The sequence below is a fragment of the Galleria mellonella genome, unplaced genomic scaffold (assembly GCF_026898425.1).
Source record: "Galleria mellonella isolate WM207_F2 unplaced genomic scaffold, CSIRO_AGI_GalMel_v1 utg266, whole genome shotgun sequence".
NCBI classification, from domain to species: Eukaryota; Metazoa; Arthropoda; class Insecta; order Lepidoptera; family Pyralidae; genus Galleria; species Galleria mellonella.
In genome coordinates, this window is record NW_026442061.1 from 3262493 (window position 1) to 3287865 (window position 25373).

At 35.1% G+C, this 25373-nt stretch overlaps 2 protein-coding genes across 2 annotated transcripts; one reads left to right on the forward strand and one right to left on the reverse strand.

The window, feature by feature from the left end:
• The first annotated feature begins 2422 nt into the window (after positions 1-2422).
• On the forward strand, positions 2423-14488 carry LOC113510326 (vesicle transport through interaction with t-SNAREs homolog 1A). Its single transcript, XM_052895265.1, has 5 exons — positions 2423-2675; positions 2750-2808; positions 5931-6051; positions 7255-7463; positions 8280-14488. The coding sequence occupies exons 1-5, from the start codon at positions 2582-2584 to the stop codon at positions 8427-8429; spliced, it is 633 nt and encodes a 210-aa protein (XP_052751225.1). The 5' UTR covers positions 2423-2581; the 3' UTR covers positions 8430-14488.
• A 246-nt stretch (positions 14489-14734) lies between these two features.
• LOC113516244 (general vesicular transport factor p115) lies at positions 14735-25293 on the reverse strand. The gene is made up of 8 exons (XM_052895264.1): positions 25053-25293; positions 23739-23873; positions 22210-23156; positions 20848-21169; positions 18440-18833; positions 17173-17357; positions 15856-16146; positions 14735-15293 (listed from the first exon to the last, which is right to left on the reverse strand). The coding sequence occupies exons 1-8, from the start codon at positions 25128-25130 to the stop codon at positions 15201-15203; spliced, it is 2445 nt and encodes an 814-aa protein (XP_052751224.1). The 5' UTR covers positions 25131-25293; the 3' UTR covers positions 14735-15200.
• Between the last annotated feature and the right edge of the window lie 80 nt (positions 25294-25373).

Genomic DNA, 25373 nt, shown 5'->3' on the forward strand with positions numbered 1-25373 from the left:
TCTAAAAGACTGGAGAATTTATGCCAATCAGCTTTATCTGTTTTATATTTTAGAAGTGGACTGGGGACAGACGTAGGTTTGGAATAAGTATTATAGAATGTAATTAAGATAGGAAGATGGTCACTACCATATGAATTAGGTAGGACTTGCCATGTAAGTTTAGTGACTAGGGTAGGGGATGCAAGTGTTAAATCAGGACAGCTGGGGTTTTGAAGAGGGGATACTCTACGGGTACTAGATCCATCATTCAGCACGCAGAGGTCAATGTCGTCGAGTAGATCTAACAAGTATGTGGAAACTGTGTCAGTGGATTGTGAGCCCCATAATGTGTGATGGCAGTTAAAATCTCCCATGATAATAAAAGGAGGACAGAGAGTCGATAGGAGTGACTGAAGCTCAGAGAGTATGGATTGATTTGGATGAGGGATATAAATAGAGACTAAGGTAATACCAAAGGTTTTGACTGCTACTATTTGAAATTCTGGACTGTGTGAGGGGATGGGGATTTGGGAGAATGTAGTAGATTTTGTAACCAGAAGAGCGGAACCCGCCCATCCGTCGGCTCTGTCATCCCGGAGGCATGAGTAGCCAGGCACTCTGAATGTAGTGCCAGGTCTTAACCATGTCTCCGAGATGGCAAATGCCACTGGTTTAAATTTATTGAGTAAATATATAAGATCATGTTTTTTATTTAAGATACTCCTAGTATTCCATTGTAGGAGGTTTAGGGTCATTTTTTAAGAAGGAGGAGAGGAGGAGCTGCAGTAATTGTTGGACATTGTTCGGTAATGCATCTGAAAATTTTGATATAATGTTAATGAGGGTACAAACAAGAAGTTCCACAAGATTGTCATTTGGGGTAGGGAGAGGAGTTGTTTCCTCATATTTTTGTTGGCCTATAGCAGCACAACCATTAGGTTGAGAGGATTTGGGTGTCTGAGTAATATTATTATGTGCAGATATGTCATACGATTTACCCATGGGGGGACGAGGTCGGGGAGTTAAAAGGACTGTTTCACGATATGATTTTCTGGGTGATGAGGATGGAGATGATGTAACTGAGAATTGATAGTTTGGAGGATGAGAGGTTTGAGGTTGGTGTAAATTTTGTTGAGTCGATGTTACATCAGCATATGACCGCTTTACAGAAGGAAATCGGACAGATGCCTCCATGTGGCTTATATTTTCTTCAGCCATTACAATTTTTATACTTTTTTGTCTTGCATGTTCGGGACACACCGACTCTGTAGCTGCATGATTATCACTGTCACAGAGTATGCAATGTGGTTGTTCCTTACTTTTATCACATGCATCACCTGCATGTTGAGCACCACAATAATAACATCTAGGTTTAGATCGACACTGAGTACGAATATGGCCAAACCTACAGCAATTTCTGCATTGAATAAGAGGTAACCTATATAGCAGAACCGGGAGAGAGGTATCAAAACAATAAACTTTTTCTGGAAGAACCTGCCCTTCAAAAGTCAATACAACTGAAGATGAGGGAATCCAAGTGACTGAGTTGTCCGGTTTATGAGATTTGACATTTAATCGTCTAGCTCTTATCACTTGTCCACAATTAGGAGGAGTATCGATATTTTGGACCAGTTCCTCAAGGGACCAGTCATTAGGTATATTACGAACAACCCCCATTCGGGAGATTTGGAATCTTGGGATGCTAGCAGAGTATTTATTATCTGTAAGGAGTGGATTTTCAACAAAATTGTTGGCTTCTAAATGATTTTTAAATTCAACAGATATCCTATTACGACCTAATGCTTTGATACCCCCCTTCCTGATTCCTGTGATTTTATTTTTGTGTAAGAACTGCGCAAATCTTAATAGTTTTATTGACAATCCAGTTGAAACATCGGGTTCTATTCTTGTTACATGTACGGAATAAGGAGCCGCATCCTGGGGATTATACTTTGCTTTTGAGTCACTCTCAAAACCTGGTCTGGTGTAAACAAATTGTATTGATTCTGAGGGTGGATTAGTTTTTTTCCCATCCCTATTGTCAAGATCCAAAGACGCTCGTCTTTTCCTTGTATTACCTACCAGGGATTGAGAGGGCTCCAAGCCATCATCGATAGGTTCTATAGGTATACCTCCTATATCGGGAGGATCCTCATCACCGCTCACCTCCATAATTACGGAGGTGGAGCGAATATACACATAAGAAACTACTTACCACACACCACTAAGAAAATAGGACAAACACAGGACAAAATGAAATAAATATAAGGATTCTCAACACAATATAACACTAAATAATAAAGATTCCAACAAAAAACGTGTATTCACTAACACCTTCAAGTGACAGATCTATACTTATTCTACGTCTATGATATAATGTGCTCAAAAACGGTGACATATCATCTAGGATGACGTTGACATGACATCTCTGAATTCAAGATGTCATTCTATTTCAATCAATCAAATCAATAAATTACGGATCTATATCATATTCTTAAAATAATTTCTTGAATAAAATTTTGATATGTTATTTTATAGAATTTACAGTTTCCTTTGTGCGTAATATTAATGTAGTTTATTGATTTAAGATAGGAACTAAAAAATGGCTACCTTAATTCAGTCATACGAACAACAATATTCAGTGCTTACAGCTGATATTACAGCTAAAATTGGCCGTTTGAAATCGGGAAACGAGGGTAAGTTTTATTTTGATAAAGAGTTTCAATGAATATATGCACAAGGCATTCTATTGATCATCTTCTGTGTTTAGATAACCGTGATCAGTTGACAAGAGAGATTCAAGCGAATTTTGAAGAAGCCAATGACTTGGTAAGATTGCATTTTTTTGTATAAAAAACCACAGCTTGGCGAACTCTGTCCCACTGGTATTTCTGTCTTAATGTGAAGATAACATTTTAGTCCTCCAGTTTGGAGATATGGATGTCACAGTATGTTGATAGTTGTCAACTTGTTTTCCATTCCAAGTTGCATAAAGAAATTATCTATTTATTGCAGTGTGGAAGATTTCATATAATTTATCAAAATAATATCTACTTTTAATTATTGTTTATTCATCTAGTACTCTATGGTATAGCTAACAAAACATTAAAAAAAGTGGAAGCCAGTGATGTAAAAAAATAACAGTCAATCATTTTTAATTGTTTATCCATTGCCCATTATGTGCTTGTTCTCTTTTATATTTTCAATTGTTAACTTTTTTTTTCATTTATTCTGGTGTAATCGTTCCAAAATTATAGTAGTTTTTTAAAATAAAAATAGTCAACAAGTACTGAAACATATTTGATACAATAGAAGTTTATGTAGTTAGATAATAGGTAGCAGTGCCCCTCTTAAAACATCTCTGAAAGCTTAACTACAGTTGCCAACCTGCCTGCCAAACATGGCAACTATTGACAACATTTCTTTTATGGGGAAGGCTTATGTTCAGCAGTGGACAGTTAATGGCTGTAATAGTGATAATACATATATTTACAGGATTGAAAAAAACAAAACCTACAATAAAGTAATTTACTAAAAACATAAATACACATAGAGTTGTAAATAATGTGTATATACACTCCTCGCAAAAATTAAGGGAACATAAAATTTTTTGAAATTTTTGGGTGATTTTCAACAGGCTGTATTTCAGTGAAAAATAATCGTACAGGAAATTTAAAAAAAGGGTTTTGAAGCTTGAAAACTCTAGTTTTCAGATTTTTTGGTGAAAAAATTTTTTGAGCTCCGGTTTCTATGCAATTCTTAAATAAAGCTGAAAATAATTTTTTTCTAAATTTTCTAGGTTTTGTTTTTCACTCTATGGGCATGGAAAAATTTTTTCGAGCTACTCCATTGTATAGGTCTCTTAGCGTGTTTATTCAGCTTCAAAAATCGCTTTGGATGGCTCAATTACGACCATTTGTCTCCGAGATATCGAACTTTGAATGCAAAAGCATCCTTTTCCATTCAACTGCTAATATCTCTGGAACTACTGGTCGCACAGCAAGCGGGCGCCGAGTTTCTTTATCTGCATAAAATTTCCAATTAAGCACAGTCAAGAGTTAGTGAAGAAAAATTTTTTTTCCACCTCTAACATTGAATTGAAAAAAGTGGAAAAAAGTGACTTTTTCTCCTTTTTTGGTTACTTGGCTGTATCTTCGCTAATATGGGCGGGAAAGCTAAGGTTTGAGGAAAATTTTACAGTCTATTGTTCCTTAAAGAACCCCCAAATCCCTGGAGCGATCGGTTCAACGGTTTTTCCCGGACCAATTGATTGAAATTTTGGAAAAAATAAGGGAACAAGGTTTTTGTCCCTTAAACTCACCCTAATCCATTCAAAAATCAATAATTTCATTTGTTTTTCACTTTTTACTCAATTTTTTGTTTTTTAAAAATTCATTATCAAAAAAAAATCGAAAAAAATCAAGAAAATTTTATGCAGATAAAGAAACTCGGCGCCCGCTTGCTGTGCGACCAGTAGTTCCAGAGATATTAGCAGTTGAATGGAAAAGGATGCTTTTGCATTCAAAGTTCGATATCTCGGAGACAAATGGTCGTAATTGAGCCATCCAAAGCGATTTTTGAAGCTGAATAAACACGCTAAGAGACCTATACAATGGAGTAGCTCGAAAAAATTTTTCCATGCCCATAGAGTGAAAAATAAAACCTATAAAATTTAGAAAAAAATTATTTTCAGCTTTGTTTAAGAATTGCATGGAAACCGGAGCTCAAAAAATTTTTTCACCAAAAAATCTGAAAACTAGAGTTTTCAAGCTTCAAAACCCTTTTTTTAAATTTCCTGTACGATTATTTTTCACTGAAATACAGCCTGTTGAAAATTACCCAAAAATTTCAATAATTTTTATGTTCCCTTAATTTTTGCGAGGAGTGTAGTTTAACAACAAAAATATTCTTTAAAAATAATAAATTAGTTTAGTATCAAAATACAAGGAACACCAACACAAAGGAACAGCTAATCTTATCTTTAAAAAAATTAATTGTTTAGGTATAGCACAATTTGTTCTATTTTACATTTTCAATTTTTATATATATATATATATAAAGGTATTTGAAAATCCCAATGCTAGTGGTTTACATCGGATTTTCCCCTTGTATTTTGCATATAAAGAATTGTATTATAACGCATATAAAGTTTGAGCCCATTTTATTAGAAACACTATGTGTGATAGTTAAATATATACAAATATATATGTATTTAGGTCTATTATATTACATTTTCAATTAATTTTTTCTGCACATTTCTATTGTTTATTTCTATTGTTTATTTATCAATAAGACCTGTTACCACTTTCCATAAGGTGGGTCTTTGGCTTGTTTGGCATTCTAAGTAAAAAAATAAAATAAATGCTTTTTAATTGCACATTTATTTATAATGTATACTGTTCATATCTTTAGGTAAAGAAGAAGAATAAAGAAACATCAGATAATGTTTATCACCTATATATATATATATATATATATATATATATATATATATATATATATATATATATATATATATATATTTAACTAATTAAAAGTTGTATAGAAAGAAAAAATTTTTGTATAACAAGATTATTTGTTTCTCTTATATTTTTCAGTATAACTTGAAGAATATGATTTTCACAACAATGTTCTTTGTATAATATAAATCGAAAAACATTAGATTTATCAAACGATTATTGGTTTATTTTAAATTTGGCTTCTAATTCCTGAGTCCTCAGGAATGGCAACACATGGGGGTTATCATGGGTGAAACAGTATACTCTGTTATGTCCATGGTACTGCTTATGTCTATAGGCGACAGTTACCACTTTCCATCAGGTGGGGCTTCAGTTCGTTTGCCATTCTAAGTTGTAAATAAAAAAAAATTCAGTACACTGTGTTGCGGAATTAAACTCCTCGTGTGCCACCAATTTAATTACATGCTAAAAGAAAATATTTAAATTTTTCAGTTAGAACAATTAGAGTTAGAATCCCGTGGGGCGGGTGCGGGATCTCGCGTCGGTGCCTACCGCGCTGAGCTTCAGCGTGTTCGCGACGAATACCGTTCTGTTCTCAACAATTCATCCTCATGTAAGTATTTTTATTTCTTGTTTGAATGTGAATTTCTTTCGTAAATGTCAATTACGAAAGGAAAGTATTTTAAAAACGGATAATTAATAATTTACTACAAAATAAAGGGATTGTATAAAAATAAAAAGAAAGAATATGTCTTACCAATCTAATTTTGAATCTTTATTTCACGGCAGGTAGGCATTTAGATCCCTAACAAACAACAAATATTCCTGTCGGAAATCTTTTCTACCATACCATATATTGTTAAAATATATAATAAATATTTCTTATTTACTTTAATATCGATAAATTATAGATGAACTTCTAAATTACGAGAGTGGGAAACTGTTGTACATTAAATCACGATGGATTCGAAAACGAGAAAAAAAAAACCGGTTTAACCATATTAAAGAATAAAAATTTTTATTTTAAATATATTTGAGTATTTTTAATTAAGAGTGAATTAGAATTGTGTATGTATTTATATCCTTTATCTCCCTATAGTCATATCGTATAGGGAGATAAAGGATATGGCCTGGGATAGGGCTGGCTGGAGGAAGATGCATGAATTAGTTGCACCAACAAGAGGAAACTCTTAAATGAAAAGAGAGATGTATATATATGAGCATCTGTTTGAACTTTCTCTGGATAAAAACTTAAATTGTTTTTGATACCTGATTATTTTGTTAATGTGTACCTACTTAAATTATTGCATTTGCTATTATTACTGTATCTCATAATTCCATTATAAATTCACACCTTACAGTTCAAACTAGGAATGACTACATTTTTATGCATCAGAAATTCTGAGTTTAGAAAACTATATTATAAAGTATTTTCATATTTTTTTTATACAACTTAGAATGGCAAACAAGCTGACGGCCCATCTGATGAAAAGTGGTAACCGTCTCCTATAGACATGAGTAGTACCATGGACACAACGGAGTATACTGTTTCGCCCATGATACCCCCCATGCGTTGCCTTTCCTGAGGACTCAGGTGTTATTCCTCTGTACCCAGTAAATTCACGCCATATCCCACCCTCCAAATTGATTTATTAGTGTTTCTTTAAGATCTCATCTGCATGACCAGGATAAAACATAGCCTTCCAATCTCTTATTTCCCAATTACCAAAATATCCTAATTTTTTCCAATAGCCTATTAGGAATTACAGTTGTCAGTATTTTTTTTTATCAATGAAAATAAAACCTCTTTCTTCAGATAATTTGGAATCCGAAGAAACATACGATGACTGGAGTGGTGCCAACGAACAGCGCAGGAAGTTATTAGACAATACAGAGCGGCTGGAACGCACCGGCAAGAATCTGACTGAAGGCTACCGGGTAATACTGGAGACGGAGCAGATTGGAGCGGCCGTGTTGCAGGACCTCAGTGGGCAAAGGGAAACTATACAAAGGTCTAGAGGACGGGTGAGAGATTTTTACTGTATAACATATTATACCAGTTCAGACTATGAAGATTGCTTTATTGTTATTATTGAATGTGTCACAGACCGAGACAAAAATACCAGCTTAAATACTTCTGTCTAAGGAGGAAAGGGATTGTTAGTAATAGGAATGAACAAACCTATTACCAGCAATATCCTCTATCAGGTCGACCTCCTCGCGGTTCTCCCTGGAAACCATCGTGATTGATTCATTAGTGAATTTGTCAGGATTGGCTAACTGACCTGCTTCATCCCTCACTAATGCCCCGCCAGTGTATACCGGTAGCTCAGGCGGGGTTACCATTCCATTATCATCTATTAAAAAAAACTTCGGTCTCATTTATTTCTTAAAACTTATTAAGCAACTGTTTTAATTAGGTTAAGGAAAATGATATGTTGTTGATGAGATGAAATCTTTATTTCATTTTGGACACTGCAGTTGTCGAGAGGATACTGGTCAGAAACTACAGTGGCTTAGGAAGTCGGGTTTGCATACCTATGTGCCCAATAAATTTAATTTTTTTTATATAACTTGAAATAACAAACAAGCAGACTGTAACTGATTTGGTAGAAAATGGCAAATGCTGCCTATAGATGTGAACAGTACTTGTATCATAGATATCATAAAATAAATTTAAGCAAATATCAAAATTGAATTAAAAAAAAAATTAAATAGACTTCTATATTTTTCTGTTAAATTTCGTTTGAATTCAATTTTTCACAAACGTCACACCTAAGTCACTTATTTGTATAATTTTTTTTTTTGTTTGAATATTTAAATGTGGAACGTAATTTTCAGTTACGCGAGACCGACGAGCAGCTGAACCGTTCGTCGCGGCTTATGAACTCAATGATAATCCGCGCCCTGCAGGACCGGTTCATACTGGTCATGGTGTTCTTAGTCCTCGGCGTGCTCATGTGCGTGGGCCTTTACTTCTCCTTCTCCTAGCTGTCGGCCCAAATACAATATCTCAAAGACTTGGCGATATCGCAGTGGGTGTACTACCTTTACGTGGCGTGTACCAAGGTGTTAACGTTGGGCCTACGAGTGTTCGTGTTTAAACATTATTTATATGCATTCCTCTATAGATATAAGCTGTTTCTTTTTTCTTAATTTGTTAGAGCACAGTTTTTTAATTGGTGATAATGTAATGGTAACCCCGCCTGCGCTAACGGTATACACTGGCGGGGCACCGGTGAGGGATGATAGGTGAGGATGACGTAAATATAATTAATCCAACATGTAAAAGGTGGAAAGGAATTGTTAGTAATTGGGTCTAATAACTCCATCGCTAGCAATATGCCCATATCAAGTCAACCTCCACGCGGTACCCTGGAAAGCATAAAAAATTTGTCACAAAGGTTTCCAGTGGGAACCACGTGGAGGTTGACTTGACAGGGTGTAGCGCTAGCCATGGGGTTGCTAGTTCTCATGTATATTGCTTTGACTCTATATAACTTGTTGCCCAATCATCAGACCAGTAATAAAATACAGTGGGTTGCCAAATTAATAGGGACAGTCACGAAATATTGGTTTTTTGTAAAATATTGGTCCATAATTAATTCAAAACGTCACTTTAGGCTATGATTATATTTAATAATATTAGATACATATCTTTAATGAATTTAGAATACAATAATTTAATATTTAAACAACTTGAAAATGTAAACAAGTATAATAAGTACTATGATGGGAAATTATCAATATTTTGTCACATTTCCTTTTGCTTCTATCAGTGCTTGAATCCGCCTCGGCATACTTTCGATACACTGTTTAGCACTTTCTTTTTATTTGGGATTGTGATGCCAAACATTTATTAACTTTTCAACCAGTTTTTCTTTGGTAGTTATCATTTCCTTGGCAATTTCCGCCTTGGTAATTTGCCACAAGTTTTCTATGGGATTCATATCAGGAGAATTGCCAGGCCAAGGTAAAACTGGAATGTTGTGGTCTTCCAAAAATTTGGTTACACTCCTCGCTTTATGGCATGGTGCTGAATCGTGCATAAACACAAATTCCTCCCCATTCGTGAACCATTCCTGGAGTTGTGGCAACAGGCGTGTTTCTAATACTTGCTTGTATTGGTCCTGTCTCATGGTTTCCTGGACTATATAGAGGCGCCCAACCCCTTTTGCGCTTATGACAGACCATACCATTATTTTTACAGGGTGTTTAACGCGTTCCACTATGCAATCAGGGTGACATTTCTCGCCTGGACGCCGCCTGACAAAGTTACTTTTGTCGGCTAGAATTTCAAATGTTGACTCGTCTGAGAAACATACCTAAAAAAAAATAGAAATTTATTCATAATTTTTATAAATATGATTTTATATAACACAAACAAAATTGACATTAGAACTGACCTTATTCCAGTCTTCAACAGTCTTCAGGCGGTGCTCACGAGCCCAAGCAAGCCGTTTCTTCTTCATCGCCTTTGTCAATCGTGGTTTCTTAACTGGACGATGACCTGTCAGGCCTTCCTCTGCCAACCTTCGCTGTACAGTTCTTTTAGAAACAGGTATTCCATATTCCTGTACCATCTGAGTTAAGAATCCAACAGTTTTCTTTCTGTTTTGCAAACAGATATCCCGAATTTTCCTATCAGAACGTGCTGTTGTGATACGTTTTCTGCCACATTTGCCTTTTCTTTTGGGCGAAAGTGGCCGATTCTGGTCTAAATTGACCTTTATTTTATTGACAGCAGACTTAGATACGCCGGCCAGTTCTGCTATCTTTCTCTGAGAATGACTTGTGGTTAGGAGAAGAGTTTTAATCTCAGATTTTTTTCTCGGAGACAAATCTACCCCTCGACCCATAGCCAAAGCTGTAAAAATATATAAAAATAAAAATTGTTCTAAAATCTGCCTCAAAATACTTTAATTTTAATAATAGTAAAATAGTACTTACTTGCAGGTAATAATTATTTCACAAAACCACAAATGAACTGTTCAAAAGAATTATTTACGTGTTTCACTTTTACACGTGTGGACGACTGTGTGTCTCTCTCGTTATTAAAATATATTTACAAAATAAATAAATCTCTCAGCACTTGAAATTCACTTTAAATTTGAGTTACAGAGATACTGATAACATAAAAACATATTTCAAACACACTTATACCACTTAAAAACGCAATCAGGGGCACTTGAGGAACAAAAATTATAAAAAATGTGACTGTCCCTATTAATTTGGCAACCCACTGTATATGAAATCCAGTTAAATTGATATTGTATGTTGTTGCTATGTGTATTTAGTATCATTAAGGTTTAAATTGTCATCATATAAACATTGCAAATAATGATTTCCTATTTCTAATACATTATGCACTGTTGAATAGATTTTAAAGTATTAGAATCGATTCTGAGGCGCTGTTTTTCTAAATCTATCTCTGAATTTAAAATATAAATTTGATATCACAGTTATATCCAATGTATGGACCGATATGAACTTGTTAATTTATATATTTTGTTTTGTGCTTTTTTATTTTCATTCTTTTATCTCTTTTACTGTGTATTATGTGTATGTTTTTTTTTTATTGTAATTTGTGTGCTGTAAATAATGTAAATAAATTATCTATCTATCTATCTATCTTCTAATAGATTTAAGACAAAATTGTTATAATTATAGTTTATGTTGGTCCATAAAATGATAATTTACCATCGCACCGCTCGCCATCGATAGAGAATTAATCCTCACACGCTTGAACCTAAATGGTACAGTACCACGTACAGTGCGGGTTCAAAGGGATTTTTTTCCAGCGAACGCTCAGGCTGTGAAATGAGCTCCCTACCGAGGTTTTTCCTAAAGACTACAGTAGAGGGTTCTTCAAAGTTCTTCTTTATTAAAGTTTTTTCAAGGTTGGCAACGCGCACGTTACACCCCTAGTGTTGCAAGCGTCCATAAGCTACAGTGACCTTTTACCATCAGACGGGCTTCTTGTTTACCCATCTTTGTGATATAAAAAAAGTGATTTCGTGAAAGTAACAAATAAAATATACGGTTATAAGAGATAAATTTAGAAAAATGACACATCAGAATCAGCGCCACCGTTCTAAAATTGTATTAATGGAACTACGTAATCCGTTTGTGTTTTGACTCTTGATAAGTGTACATATTGTTAATAGCGTGAATGTAAGTAATGTATTTTGTTGCATCTACGTTTCTATATTTTGTCCTCGTTATAACACAATGGTAGATATTTTATTTATTTATTTATTTATTTATTCAAAGGAACACCAACAGCATATTGCACTATAACATATATAACAAACGTTAAATACAATACAATATTAATGCACACGCCTATTAAAGGTATTCACAGCGTTTGCTTTAACATAATTATACAGTATGATGTGAAATAAACAATTTTAAGGGATTAAATATTATATATACTAGCCTACAAATATTTAAAAAGTTGGGTTTTTATTTTTTGATGGGTGAAAATGGTATGGTAACCCCGCCTGCGCTAACGGAATACGCTGGTGGAGTACCAGTGAAGGTTGATCGATGAGAATGAAAACAGGCCAGTTAGCCCATCATGATGAATTCATCAGGAATTAACCATGATAGTTTCCAGGGGGGACCGCGAGGAGGTCGACCTGGTTGGGTATATTGCTAGCAATGGGATTCTCAGTCTCCATTATTAACAATCCCTTTCCCCCCTTAACAGTCGCGTTATTAGTGTAACCTAAGTTGTGAGTAATATCAGTAAATACGATTATAATTGAATTAAATTAACAAATATTCAGAATAAGAAAAGATTAATACGGTATTAACCGTTTGAATGCCGACAAGCGCCATAGCACTCGTGAAATCAGTTGCTGTAAAAAAATTATTAAAATTGGATAATTTCTTGGAGAAGATACAGTTTTTTCAGAGACAAGGCTAAATGACATCAACACGACAATGGTTTCTTTGGTATTTTTAAGTAGATATGAGTAAAAATCAATGGCACTGAAGCGGTTAAGTATGGATACATGTGAATCAATGTTATTAAATCAAACTTTGTTTTTAAACTTATGTAAATCAAGATAAATAAATTTGGTAGGTGATATCGTACCACAGCAAAAAAAAAAATGCACTTAGTAAAAATCCTATCCTATCCTATTCAGTTCCTATCGTGATTAAAAGAAAAGACTTTATTTATTACTGTATTTTTATTATATAGATAGGTAAAAGTTTTATTTTGCATCTCAAATAAAGAATTTCTTAAATAAAAATCATTAAAATAATATAAAATGCTGTAAAAAAATTCTTAATTTAATTTTGTCCCACAAATAGTGGATAAGCCATAAGCTATCTGTCTTTTTTTTTAATAGATGATAATGGAATGGTAGCGGTGTTACCATTCCATTATCGTCCATTAAAAAAATAGATTCAGTCAGTTTGATATTGCAGCATTTTATACATGTATTATTATTGCTAAAATTGTGGGAATTATTGGTAACGAAGTATTCGTGATATAGATGTATTTATAAATTACAATCAACAAATATTTATGAGAGAGAGAAAGTTGTAGTAAATAAAGTACTAATTACGTTTTTACTTGTAAATATCTATCACGCCAGGTACCTTACGGGATGAGTGGACATCCTGTCCTTACATCTCTTGCTTCGTCCACTTGACTACGTGTAAATATATTAAAATTATATATTTAATAAATTAATTTAATTTTTTCACTAGGAAATTGTGATATTTAATTTGATTTGACAAATGTATATTAATGTATAATTATAAAATAATCATGTATATGAGACTGCTATCTATTAGGCGGTTTAATTGTAGATAGAATAAATTATTTAATTGCTTACTGCAATGAATAAGGTGAAAAAAAATGTACCTAATTAAGCTTAAATGATTTTTTTAAATAAAGTATTCATTGTATTCAAAATATAAAGGTATTTAATTTAATAATGTTTTTATAACACTGTTTGGGTGTAACTAGGAACGATAAACATCTTACCATGGATGGGCAACATAGAATATACAGTGTCGCCAATGTTATATGGACTAATCCAATATTTTTGCTTATGATTTCTCTATAATGTGTATATGTAGTTACATATCTACTTAGCATTGTGTATATTGCGGTTTTACGTTCATCAACCGTCTAGTCACAGAGTTAAGCAATCTATTTTATTTTCCTTCACGAGTTATCTATATAAAATTGAATCGTAAATCCTGTTAACATTCAAAAACGGCTTTACCGATTTAAATAATTTTATTCATTGTAATACAATTTAATACGTTTAAAAAAAAAAAGTAAAATTGCTGAAGTTCAGCTGAAAAATCAAAAATTAAAATAGATCATTTTGCATGGGAGTCGATACTTCGAAATATTTTTAATAGATGGCGTTATATGTGATACGAAATTTACAGGGTCAGCTAGTAAATAAATAAATATCACTACACGTAACATGCCATCTAGTCCCAAACTAAAAAAGTCCTGTACTATGGATACTAGATGACTGATAGACATACTTCAAAAATTATTTTTTAAATACCTCCTAATAATAAAACAAACAAACAAAACATACTCATGAATAACAAATGTATAGGGGAGAATGGATTGTTAGTAACGCGCACTACCAGTCCCATTGCTAACAATATACTCTATCGGAACGACCTCCCCGTGGTCTCTCTGGAAACGATCGTGCTGAATTCCAGGTGTATTCATCACGGTGGACTAACATGTACTCTTCGTTCCCACCTATCATCTCTCACTGGTGCCCCGCCAGCGTATACCGTCAGCACAGGCAAGGTTACCATTCCATTATCGTCCATTAAAAAAACTCACTGGTGCCCGCCAGCGTATACAGATAGCGTAAGCATGCCTATCATTTTATCATCAGTTGCGTGATAATAGTGACAATCGCTAGATGGCGCTGTGTAAATTTAGAACACGATAAAGTTTCGCCTAGCCAAACTATATAATATTAAATACATTGGAATTTACGATATGTTTATAATTATTTATCTAAAACAAATATAACTTTCTTAAAGTCCGACTGTTTTTTTTTTTTTTTATAGTCGCCTTTCAAAGTAAATCAGTTTCTATTGGTTTTGTTTTGATTGCCGATCGTCACTTATTTCGATCTAAAAGCTAAGAACAATGTATTGCATAGGAGTAATAAAATTAACAATTCATAGCAGGGGCTAGTTTATAGAATATAGAGTCGCTAGTATTATAATAAATTGTCGGGGTATTATTTCCCGTCGATAATTCCCTGTACGAGATTATAAATACACCAATCAAGTTTTTTATTTTTATTTATTGTTTTGCCCGTGACAAGGGGCTAGGCCCTTATAAAAATTAAAAAAAAAATTTTTTTTCAATACGCGGGCAAAATTCCCGCCAAATTAAACATACAAATCTTCCGATATATTTGACATTTTTTTGCCCGCGAATAAATAATAACGGTAATACATATGGCAAAATATATTTAATATTATAGAAAATAAAAAAAAATATATATTAATTATATATTTTTTATATTAATTATAATTATTTATTACACTAATTATAAACAGTGATGACTTGATGTTCTTACTGTGGATAGTCTTAAGTCTCTAAGATTTTATCAGTATAAATAAAACATTTAATATAATTTGAATGGATTTGGTTTTTAATTTAAATTAATAATTATACAATAAATATTAAATGTACATACAGATATTTTATAAGGATTTTTTTAAAATAAGCTAAAATAAAACTATTGATTACGTGAGATTTTGCTGCGGCTCCACAGAATCTTCGTCGACTGGTTGGCCCAGTGAGATCAAACGCATTTTGTATTCATTCAACTTCAAATCCTGGAAATTAATACAGAAGGTTGAGTTTACAATAAGAAATGATAAAATTTTAATACCTACTTTTTTATGTATAACTAGCTATTACCCGCAACTTCGTTCGCGTGACCGATCTTCCCGTTCTACCAGTAAATGCCACGCTTGGCACGCAGGTTGGGAACAGTAGTTAGGTTTTAATGATGTTTAAAGTACGCCGATGCCCGTCCCTCCACCATAAGCTCCCTTAGTCGCCTCTTACAACACCCACGGGAAAGGAAGGGGTGGCGTATTCTATGCCGGGAATTACACGGCAATTCGGGGGGGGGGGGGGGTTGTGGAAACCATCGTACTGAATTCCAAGTGAATTCATCACGTTGGGCTAATTGACCTGCTTTTTCATTCTCACCTATCATCTCTTACTGGTGCCCTGCCAGTGTATACCGATAGCGCGGGCGGGGTTACCATTCCATTGTCATCCATAAAAAAAAAACGACAATTCAGCGTGTAATGCTTGTAAAAGTCAAAATACACTTTATTGAAGTAGGTTTTCAAGAAAAAGCTTTCCGTCTTCAATAGTAGAGCATACCTGATCAGCGAACAACACCAACAAGTCATCTTGGTCTTTCCTCAGCGTCTCCAACTCCTCGGCGGCGAGTTTCTGACTGTCCCGCGATACCCTCAAATCCGTATCCAGTCGTGTGACTTCGGCCGTTAGCTGTTTGATCTTTTCCTCGTATTCTATTAACTTGGTGTTGTCTTGACTTGGCGGCTGAACTTGGTTGCTTGGTAATGATTTGGCGGTGGACAATTGAGCTTTCAACATCGTATTCTCGTCTTTGAGATGGGAGTTCGATGCTAGTGAGTCGTTCAGGGCGCCCTGTAATTGATGATATTGTTTTTAAACACGTGAAATATTGATGTATGAATATTTATATTTTTCAATATTTAAGAGTTTAACCTATCTATCTATCTATTTAAGAGCTGCGCTCTTGTCGGTGGAGCTCTTGCCACTCACTACGATTTTCAGCGAGTCTCTTCACCTCTTGATACGACACGACATCAACTCCTTCCTTGATCTACCTCATGTAACTATGTCTCGGTCTCCCTCTTCCCCTCCTTTCTTCTATCTTGCCTTCTATTATAATGTTCATAAGTTCGTCGTGCCGTATCAAGTGTCCCAACATTTTAACAAAAGTTTAACAGCAGTCATAAATTTATTTATTAAAATTGGCTTAAAAAATTATATAATCAATTAAATTGTTTTTATTAAATACACTTCTTGCGCCAAATAGCTACCATGTTTTTTTTAATACAATAGAAAATATTTTATTGCCAGAAAAACACATAGTATACAACATAAAATACAGAGGTAATATACATTACTTCTATACATATGTATATATATATATAAGAAGTATCTCATATCAGGCCAAAGGAACTGGCTTCGCTGATGCTGCGAGTGTCCCAGTGCAGTGTGTACAGCTGCACAGCGCTGGTTTGCAGCCAGTTCTTTTTTCTTGTATCCATATATATATATATATATATATATATATATATATATATATATATATACAGTATTAATCTTTGATGCAACAAAGAGTTAAATAAATTGATGTTATGTGTATAAAGTTTTCTCAATATTTAATAGACGTGCTTTTTTCTATTTTCAATTTAATTTGTATTTTATTAAAAGAGTAGCATACTCTATTATTACTTAAACATAACCTTCAAGAAAAGAGCATATACCTTTTTAAAAGGCCGGCAGCACACCTGCAATGCCTCTGGTGTTGTGTTGTGGTGTTGTGTGTGATCATGGGCGGCGGTAGTCACTTACCATCAGGTGAGCCGCATGCTCGTTTGCCTCAGTGTAAAAAAAAACATAACATAGTGGATAAATATATACCTGTAACGATTGGTTCTGCTGCACCAGCCCCTCGACCTGCGACAACAGCTCCTGCAGCCTCGCGTCCTGCTGCCTGATGAGACTCTTGTACTGCTCCAGCGTGCCACTCTCCGGGGACGACCGCTCATGGTTCAGCTCATTGCTCTCATCCTGTTTCTTTTCTATTAGGCTTTGGATCAGGACACCTGGAATGGAACATTATTTTTTCTTTATAATAGCTCAACTTGTGATCACATAGGGTCAGACACAGATGTGAGTAAGCACAAGGATGATTATCATCATATCAGTTATGCTGAACATAGCCCCCCCCCCCTGGTAGGTTCTAGGAGTTGCCATGCTTGACAGGCAGGTTGCCAACCGCAGTTAGACTGTGGTGATGTTTTAAGAGGGACACTGCTGTTCATCCTTCGACCACTAAATTTTTCATTGTTTCTTACGACACCCACGAGAAAGTAAAATGGACAACATGGTCCAAGTGTTGGGTATATACCAGTCTTATACATTAACTAGCGATTCGTCACGGTTTCGCATGGGTAGATAGATAAATTAGTAGTTTATATTGATTTTGGTAAGTAAATTTTTTAATACACGTTTTTTATGACATCTTGGGTAACATTATTGTAACTTTCGTAGAGATCTCTAATAATAATAATAATAAATAATTTGTATTAAAGTGAACTATTTATTATAAATAAATATTTTTGGATACTCGTCTTTTTATAAATTACCGCCCAGTTCGGAATGCAATTTCAGATAAGAAGAACAGACAAGAAACAACTGTTGCATCTTTTTTTTCAAATATAAATTTATAATATTTTTTTCGAAAATAATATATAACCAATGTTATTTGTCCATAAAGTAGATGTATATAAGTGAAAGAATTCTAAAATTGGTTGAGTAGGTTTTGAGTTTATCCTGGGGGATGTGATAATATACCGGTGCATCCCCCGAGTGGTAGGATGAGCACGCCATCCACCCTATCTTGAGAGAGGAAACCTGCTCTTACCATTAGGGGGCGGGTCGCTGCCGTCGGAGATGTGGTGAGTGCGAAAGCGAACCCATGTTTCCGACATGGCACCTCGAGGGTATATCGTCTGGTTTTTGGTGGGTACACCCCCACCTTACGGGGGGATTCCCACAGTACCCATTCACCTCCAGCAAGGTGTATGGGTCTGCATAAAGCATTTTCCAGACGTTAAAAAAAAAGTTTTGAGTTTATACATTACAAACGAACAAATACACAAAAATTACTTACTAAAGTACTTACTTTCTAAAACTTTGAAGAGCCTGCAAAATTCGTAGTCTATCAATATCTCTGCCGGCATCTTCACCCTCAGCTGGGGGTGTTTCGCCGCTTTATTGTAGAGCTCGTGCTTGGTCACTTCGCTCAACTTGGCCGTGAAGGTCTCCATACCGATCCTCTTCAGCAGGAGCTGTTTCAAGGAGTCCTTTGTGTAGTTCTCTGCTGAGTCATCGTTGAAGTGTATACAGATGGCCAGCAGGAAGGCGGAGAGACCTTGGAGAAGGTATTCGTTGTCGTCGTGCTCGTTTGAACACGTCTGGTTGACGAGGTAGCCGACACCTCCCGGGACCTTGAGAAAGGCGCTCACCGCTGGTGGGCAGTAGCTCATCCATTGTGATAACAACATGAGGAGAGCCACCTGGAATTTAAATTGTAATATTCATGTTTGAACAGGTCTATATCAACGCCGGGACCAATTCGACTACCCCTTCTTTTTCCATGGGTTTTGTAAGAGAACTTAATAGTAGAGGGATGGCCAGCAGTGTATCTCTAAACCATCACCAAAGCCTAACTGCGGCAGGAAAGGGATTGTAATCGCTCAGATCCAGCTAACTATAGGCCCATAGCTATCACTTCCTTATTCTCGAAGGTTATGGAATCCATCATTAACCGTCAACTGCTCCGGTACCTAGAAGAGCACCAGCTGATCTGTGATCGCCAGTACGGCTTTCGACAGGGACGTTCGGCCGGTGATCTTTTAGCTTACTTAACACACCGATGGGCAGTGGCAATCGAGAGTAAGGGAGAGGCCTTAGCAGTTAGTCTGGATATTGCGAAGGCCTTTGATCGGGTGTGGCATAGAGCGCTGCTTTCAAAGCTACCTTCATTTGGGTTGCCTGCGAGACTGCATTTGGGTCGCCAGTTTTCTCAAGGAACGTAGCATTAAGGTCGTAGTCGACGGAGCATGCTCTGATTTAAAACCTTTGAATGCTGGAGTCCCGCAAGGTTGTGTACTATCTCCGACTCTGTTTCTTCTGCATATCAATGATATGTTACAGATAAGTAATATTCATTGCTATGCAGACGACAGTACAGGAGATACATTATATACCGGTCATGCAAAGATCTCGCGGGCACATACCGATGAGTGCCGGAATAGACTTGTGTCTGAAATCGAAACTTCTCTCCATCAAGTTTCGATCTGGGGTGAACAAAATCTTGTCCAATTTAACCCCAAAAAGACACAAGTCTGCGCGTTTACCGCAAAAAAGACGCCGTTTGTCGTATCTCCTCACTTTCAGGGCACTTCCCTTGATAAAAAGTCGAGTCTAGGAATTCTGGGCGTTGATATGTCTTGCGACGTCCAGTTTTGCGGTCATCTGGAGGAGAAGGCTAAGATAGCTTCCAAAAAGTTAGGAGTGCTCAATAGGGTGAGACGATATTTCATGCCAGAACACCGCCTGAAATTATATAAAGCCCAAGTCAGGCCGCATATGGAATACTGTTCTCACCTGTGGGCAGGAGCGCCACAGTACCAACTCCTTCCGTTAGACCGCATTCAAAGTCGGGCGGCTCGAATAATCGATAGTCAACGCCTTACTGTCCGACTTGATCCACTGAAACTGCGCAGAGATGTTGCATCTCTGTGCATCTTCTACCGAATTTATCATGGGGAGTGTTCTGAGGAATTGTTCGGATTGATACCTGCTGCTGATTTTCACCACCGTACAACCCGCCACAAACTAAAGTTTCATCCCAATCATCTGGACGAGTGGCGGTCTTCCACCGTGCGTTTTTCAAGGCACTTTCTTCCACGCACAACCATTCTTTGGAATCAACTTCCAGCAGCAGTATTTCCGAACCGATACGACAACATAACCTTCAAGAAAAGAGTATATTCCTTTTTAAAAGGCCGGCAGCACACCTGCAATGCCGCTGGTGTTGTGGGTGATCATGGGCGGCGGTAGTCACTTACCATCAGGTGAGCCGCATGCACGTTTGCCCCCTGTGTTGTAAAAAAAAAAAAGTTATGGGGTCTAATTTCCCCATTACTAGCAATACACTCTATCAAGTCAACCCCCAAGCGGTTCCTTCTGAAAACTATCGTGGTTAATTCTAGTGGAATTCATCACGATGGGCTAATGGACCTGCTTTCATCGTCACCTATCACCTCTCAGTGGTGCCCTGCGAGTGTGTACTGATAGCGAAGGTGGACCATTGGTGGAAAGGACCATTTCATTATCACTCATTAAAAAAAAAGCCTAACTGCGGTCACCAACCCGCCTGCCAAGCGTGGCAACTACTGGCAAAACTCCCCTTCTGAGGAAGGAATCCTGTTCAGCAATGGACAGTTAAAGATTGATATGGTGAATAAAACGATTGGCTGATTTTGGCGAAAAACAATCAGTATAGACATTTCGGAGAAAACCAACCTTAGACTGAAGTTTCGTCGTTTGCTGTAGCAACAATGTGCACTGATGCAGCAGCGACACTGGAGAGCTCCCTATATTCGTTGCCAATAACACCCTGAGGAGCTGCTCCTTCTGCGCTGGATTCTCAGTTAAGGCATGCATCAGGGCCACAGCGGAGAACCAGTTGGATAGGACATCAGACGAGAACAGCCCCCCGCAGAGAAGCTGGCCACTGGTCAGGCTGGAGACATCGGTGGACGACGGCAGCAGAGTTTGCACCAGCCCCGCTTGGCTCATCTCGTTGTGGTAGAGGTAACATTGGAAGCAGTACAGCACGGCACACCTGTTGGGGATACATTGTAAAATATTATTTTTAAAATTTTTGGTATTTGGGTATTATTTGCTTTATGGGTGCTTATGTTTTACACTGTGGATAATTGTAACTGGCTAGCATTTACTAAATGTGTTATATATTTAATCATGTAAAACGCTGTTGTTAACCCAAATAAACTAAATAAATAAATACAATTTATTTTAAAAAAGATGGAGGTTCTCAATTTGGCTAGCAAAAAAGTTTTGAGATAAATAAATAAATAAACATTATTATTATTATCTTTAATAGAAATTTTATCAAAATCAGTTCAGTAGTTTATTTTTTAAATCAAAATAACACTATTATATATATATATATATATATATATATATATATATATATATATATATATATATATATAATTCTTTATATGCAAAATACAAGGGGAAAATCCGATGTAAACCACTAGCATTGGGATTTTCAAATACCTTTATATATATATATATATAATGAAAATTTTATGCACCAATGTCTTCACGGGCTTTGTGAACTGTAGTCTGCAGTGCAAGGCGAAACGCTGTGATGCAAAGCGCCGTTTATCGTGATGAAGTCTTTCGTATAAGTCGAAAGAATTGGCAGAAACGACGAAGGTAGTAAGTTCATAAAATTCCCGTTATACGAGTACGTAATTTAAAGATATTGTAGTATATTCATATGTAGGTAATTTAACAAGGTTTTAGAGTTATCATTTATTTTTTTCTTTTTTGTATAATAAAACTATGTACAAGTGGCGAGCTTAATGCCATATGGCATTCTCTACCAGCTAACCATTAGGTAAAAACAGAAAGCTTATGAAAGCAATAATGTTTCAAATGGGGGGAACAGATTGGCCCAGGGCCAATCTTTAAGTATTTCCCTTTAGATAGATAAAAAAATCTAAATAGGTTTATAACTGAAGGAGTTATGAGGTAACAAGCATAAAAATATATATAACTAAATAGATAATTTTTGAAGTCGGTTGAAAAGAACCAAGAATACATATATAGTGATTCTAAAAAAAAAGCACTAACCTTAGAGAAAACGGCTGTTTTTCATTGACCATAGACATAAGGAGCACTACGATGGCGGGACGTGGCGGATTGGACGGCGCCATGACATTGCCTAAGAAATCCTGGTTCGTCACATCTCCCCTCACTACTTCCCCAACAGTATTTATTGTCTCAGTCAATATGTCCGCAGGCACGCCACTAGCCATCAAAATATTGCACAACGAATCCAATAAACCTACATTCTTCATGATTTTTTGGCAACAGGATATGATCTGTACAGAGTTACTGGGCGATACTAGAGTTCTGGCAATTTGTAGCATGCAATGTACATTAGAGACCTTCTGCGGCGACCAACCAGCATCCTCGGACTCATCCGGAGCATGAAACATTGGCAGCATCTTTTGTATGTAGCTGCCTTCTTTGAAAAAGTAAATATTACTACTATTATTCTTCAATAAGTTCAACATTAACAGTAAACAGTCCTCAACAATGATTCCCCCATCGGAGTAACCTTCAGATGACACTATTTCGAATAATCTATCAAAGGCATTCTCGAAGGCAACAATTTTCTGTATATTAGCATTTCCTTTTGTCAATTTGATCAGTAACAGGAGCGTTTCGTTACGTATAACCTCCCTAGTGTCACTTAAGAGGTCCATCATTTTGGATACTCCCATGGGTTTTACTAGAATAATCTCCTGTATGTCTTTAGGTCTATTTGTTAGCAACGAAGTCAGTAGCTGTACTACGGACAGTCTAACTCTAAAGTCATACTCGTCTAGTAATTCTAAAACAAGTTGAATATTGTGGTGGTCTTTTATGAACATTTCTGTGAATTGTTCACCAATGTTCATGGGTATGTGAGGATTGTCCTCTTCTTCTTCGAACTGCGAAGGTGACATGACGTTGTTGAGGGTGTCCAATGCATAATTTATTGTTTCATTGTCAGCTCTGTCTAGCTCTAACACCTGAAAATTGTAGAGTAAATAATAATAATTCAATTACCATGCAAAGTATAATCTGATATGTACAACTGTATATCTCTTTTACACTATGATGGACTCATAAAATTCTGGAGTGGAATTAAATTATACATCTATAATATTTGGTTGAGAATCTTATTAAGAATTTTTATAAAGAATAATAGAAATTATTATAAAGAATCTATGAAATCCTTTTTTTTTTTTTTGTAATGAACAACTTGATGTACAAGTAATGTTAAATAAATATTAAAGTCATATGCAATACAATGCATATTTACACATTAGTAGGATTGAGATATACTCATAGTTTAGTGTCCACATCAAATTATCAAATAAAATATATAATTTTTTTAATAACTATTTTGATTTTAAGATTTCTAAATACTTCTTATTATTAATGTGTAAACCTTCAGTAATAGGTTAATAAAAACCTTATAGCAAAAAAAAACAATTCACTATTAAACTATATTATATAAGAGCATTTTTTAATAATCATTCAGAAATATTAAAAATGTTTGTTTTTTAGTATGACCATAATTCAATAAGACCACTAAGAGTGGTACCAACCTGTTTCAAAGTTTCCATGCCCTGCGCTCCGACCTCCACTCTGTACTTGCGCGACATCGCCTTGAGAGCCCTGCATGCATCTCTGCGGTCCTCTAACAGTGTAGAGTTGTTTACTCTGTCGACTAAACGTTCAACCTGGAAAAAATTAATCACACATATATTTTTCATTCCTTTTGAGTAATCATTTAACTCTCAATGTTAGGAATATTGAAAATAAAATAGATATGGGTGATGAAAGAAAAGACAAGAGGAAAAATAGATGTCAGACAAAAGTTTATGAAACATAAAAAAAAATCTGTTATACATTATATAAAAAAAAAAAATTAAAAGTAAGTCAAATCAAAATATTGTTAAGGGGCAATTATAAACAAATTATTAAGGTAAACAATTTGCAAATGAATACATATTGGTAAGATAAATAAATTAATCTATAATACAATTGGAGAAGTTTATTCATTTCATTTAAAATTGTTCAACCATTTAAATTACTTCATATGATTAAAGTATCCAAATAGAGACAAGTAGTCATAATTTGAGTCAAATTGTGACATTTAGAAGAGGCTGTATTAGATTAATAGTTAAAGTTACTTTTGTTTCAGAATAAAATAATAGTATCATCATTATTTAAACACCCTGCTGAGTACAGGCCTCTTCTCCACTGAACCAATCATGGTGAACCATCAGTACCATGATCCAATGCTAACAACATCAATTTCCTCTAAAATAATATTATACTTTTATAAATGTATTAATTTAGAAAAAACAAACTAGAGTAACTTTCTCAAAAAATCTAAAAGTAATGGTGAATCCATATGCTCAATTTTTATATAAATTACATTAATCCTGAACTGTATTTAATTAGTTAAGAATTAAAAAAAACTTATTTGTTTTCATTTTAATAAAAATTTATGCCTCAATGAACAGTACATTTATATAGGACAAGAATTCCGTCCTTGCGGCTACTTACTGATAAAATTATTAGATTTGGAAAGCTGCCAATAATATTTCCATAACTTTTAAATTCATCTAAATCCATAAAATAAGGAATACTTAAAAATTATTACATGTTATATTAAATGTATAGAATTCTTAACTAGGAACGTAAACGAATGATACTGTAATACATTTAGCGTATTAATAATTGTAATATACACTAAATAAGCATCAAATATTACACAATTTGTTATTAAGCAAGAAGTTCAGAAATCTTTGTGAACATTTTCTTATGTATCAAATAAACATCAAGAATTATGTATAATGATCATATATATTTATTAAATAGTCAGTAGATGATAAAATGCATCAAATAGTCACCGTTTCAGCCGCCGAAGGTTGTTGCCCGGGCTCCGGAGCACCAAGCACCGTCTTGAGACCGCTTTTTAAGAAATCCATGTTTCACTACTCCTACGCACTTATTAATACAAATAATAATTATTATTAACAAGAAACCATTTCATACAAAATAGAGAAATATGCAAAAAATTAAACTATAATATATGAAAGAACTAAATTACAAATATCTGACACGTCAAAGAAGTGCATTTGATTTTGACAACTTTTGACTTTGGCAGTTTATGATGTCATAATTAATTCTTAACATACACAAAGCTATTTAATAGTTCAAACAATAGAAAT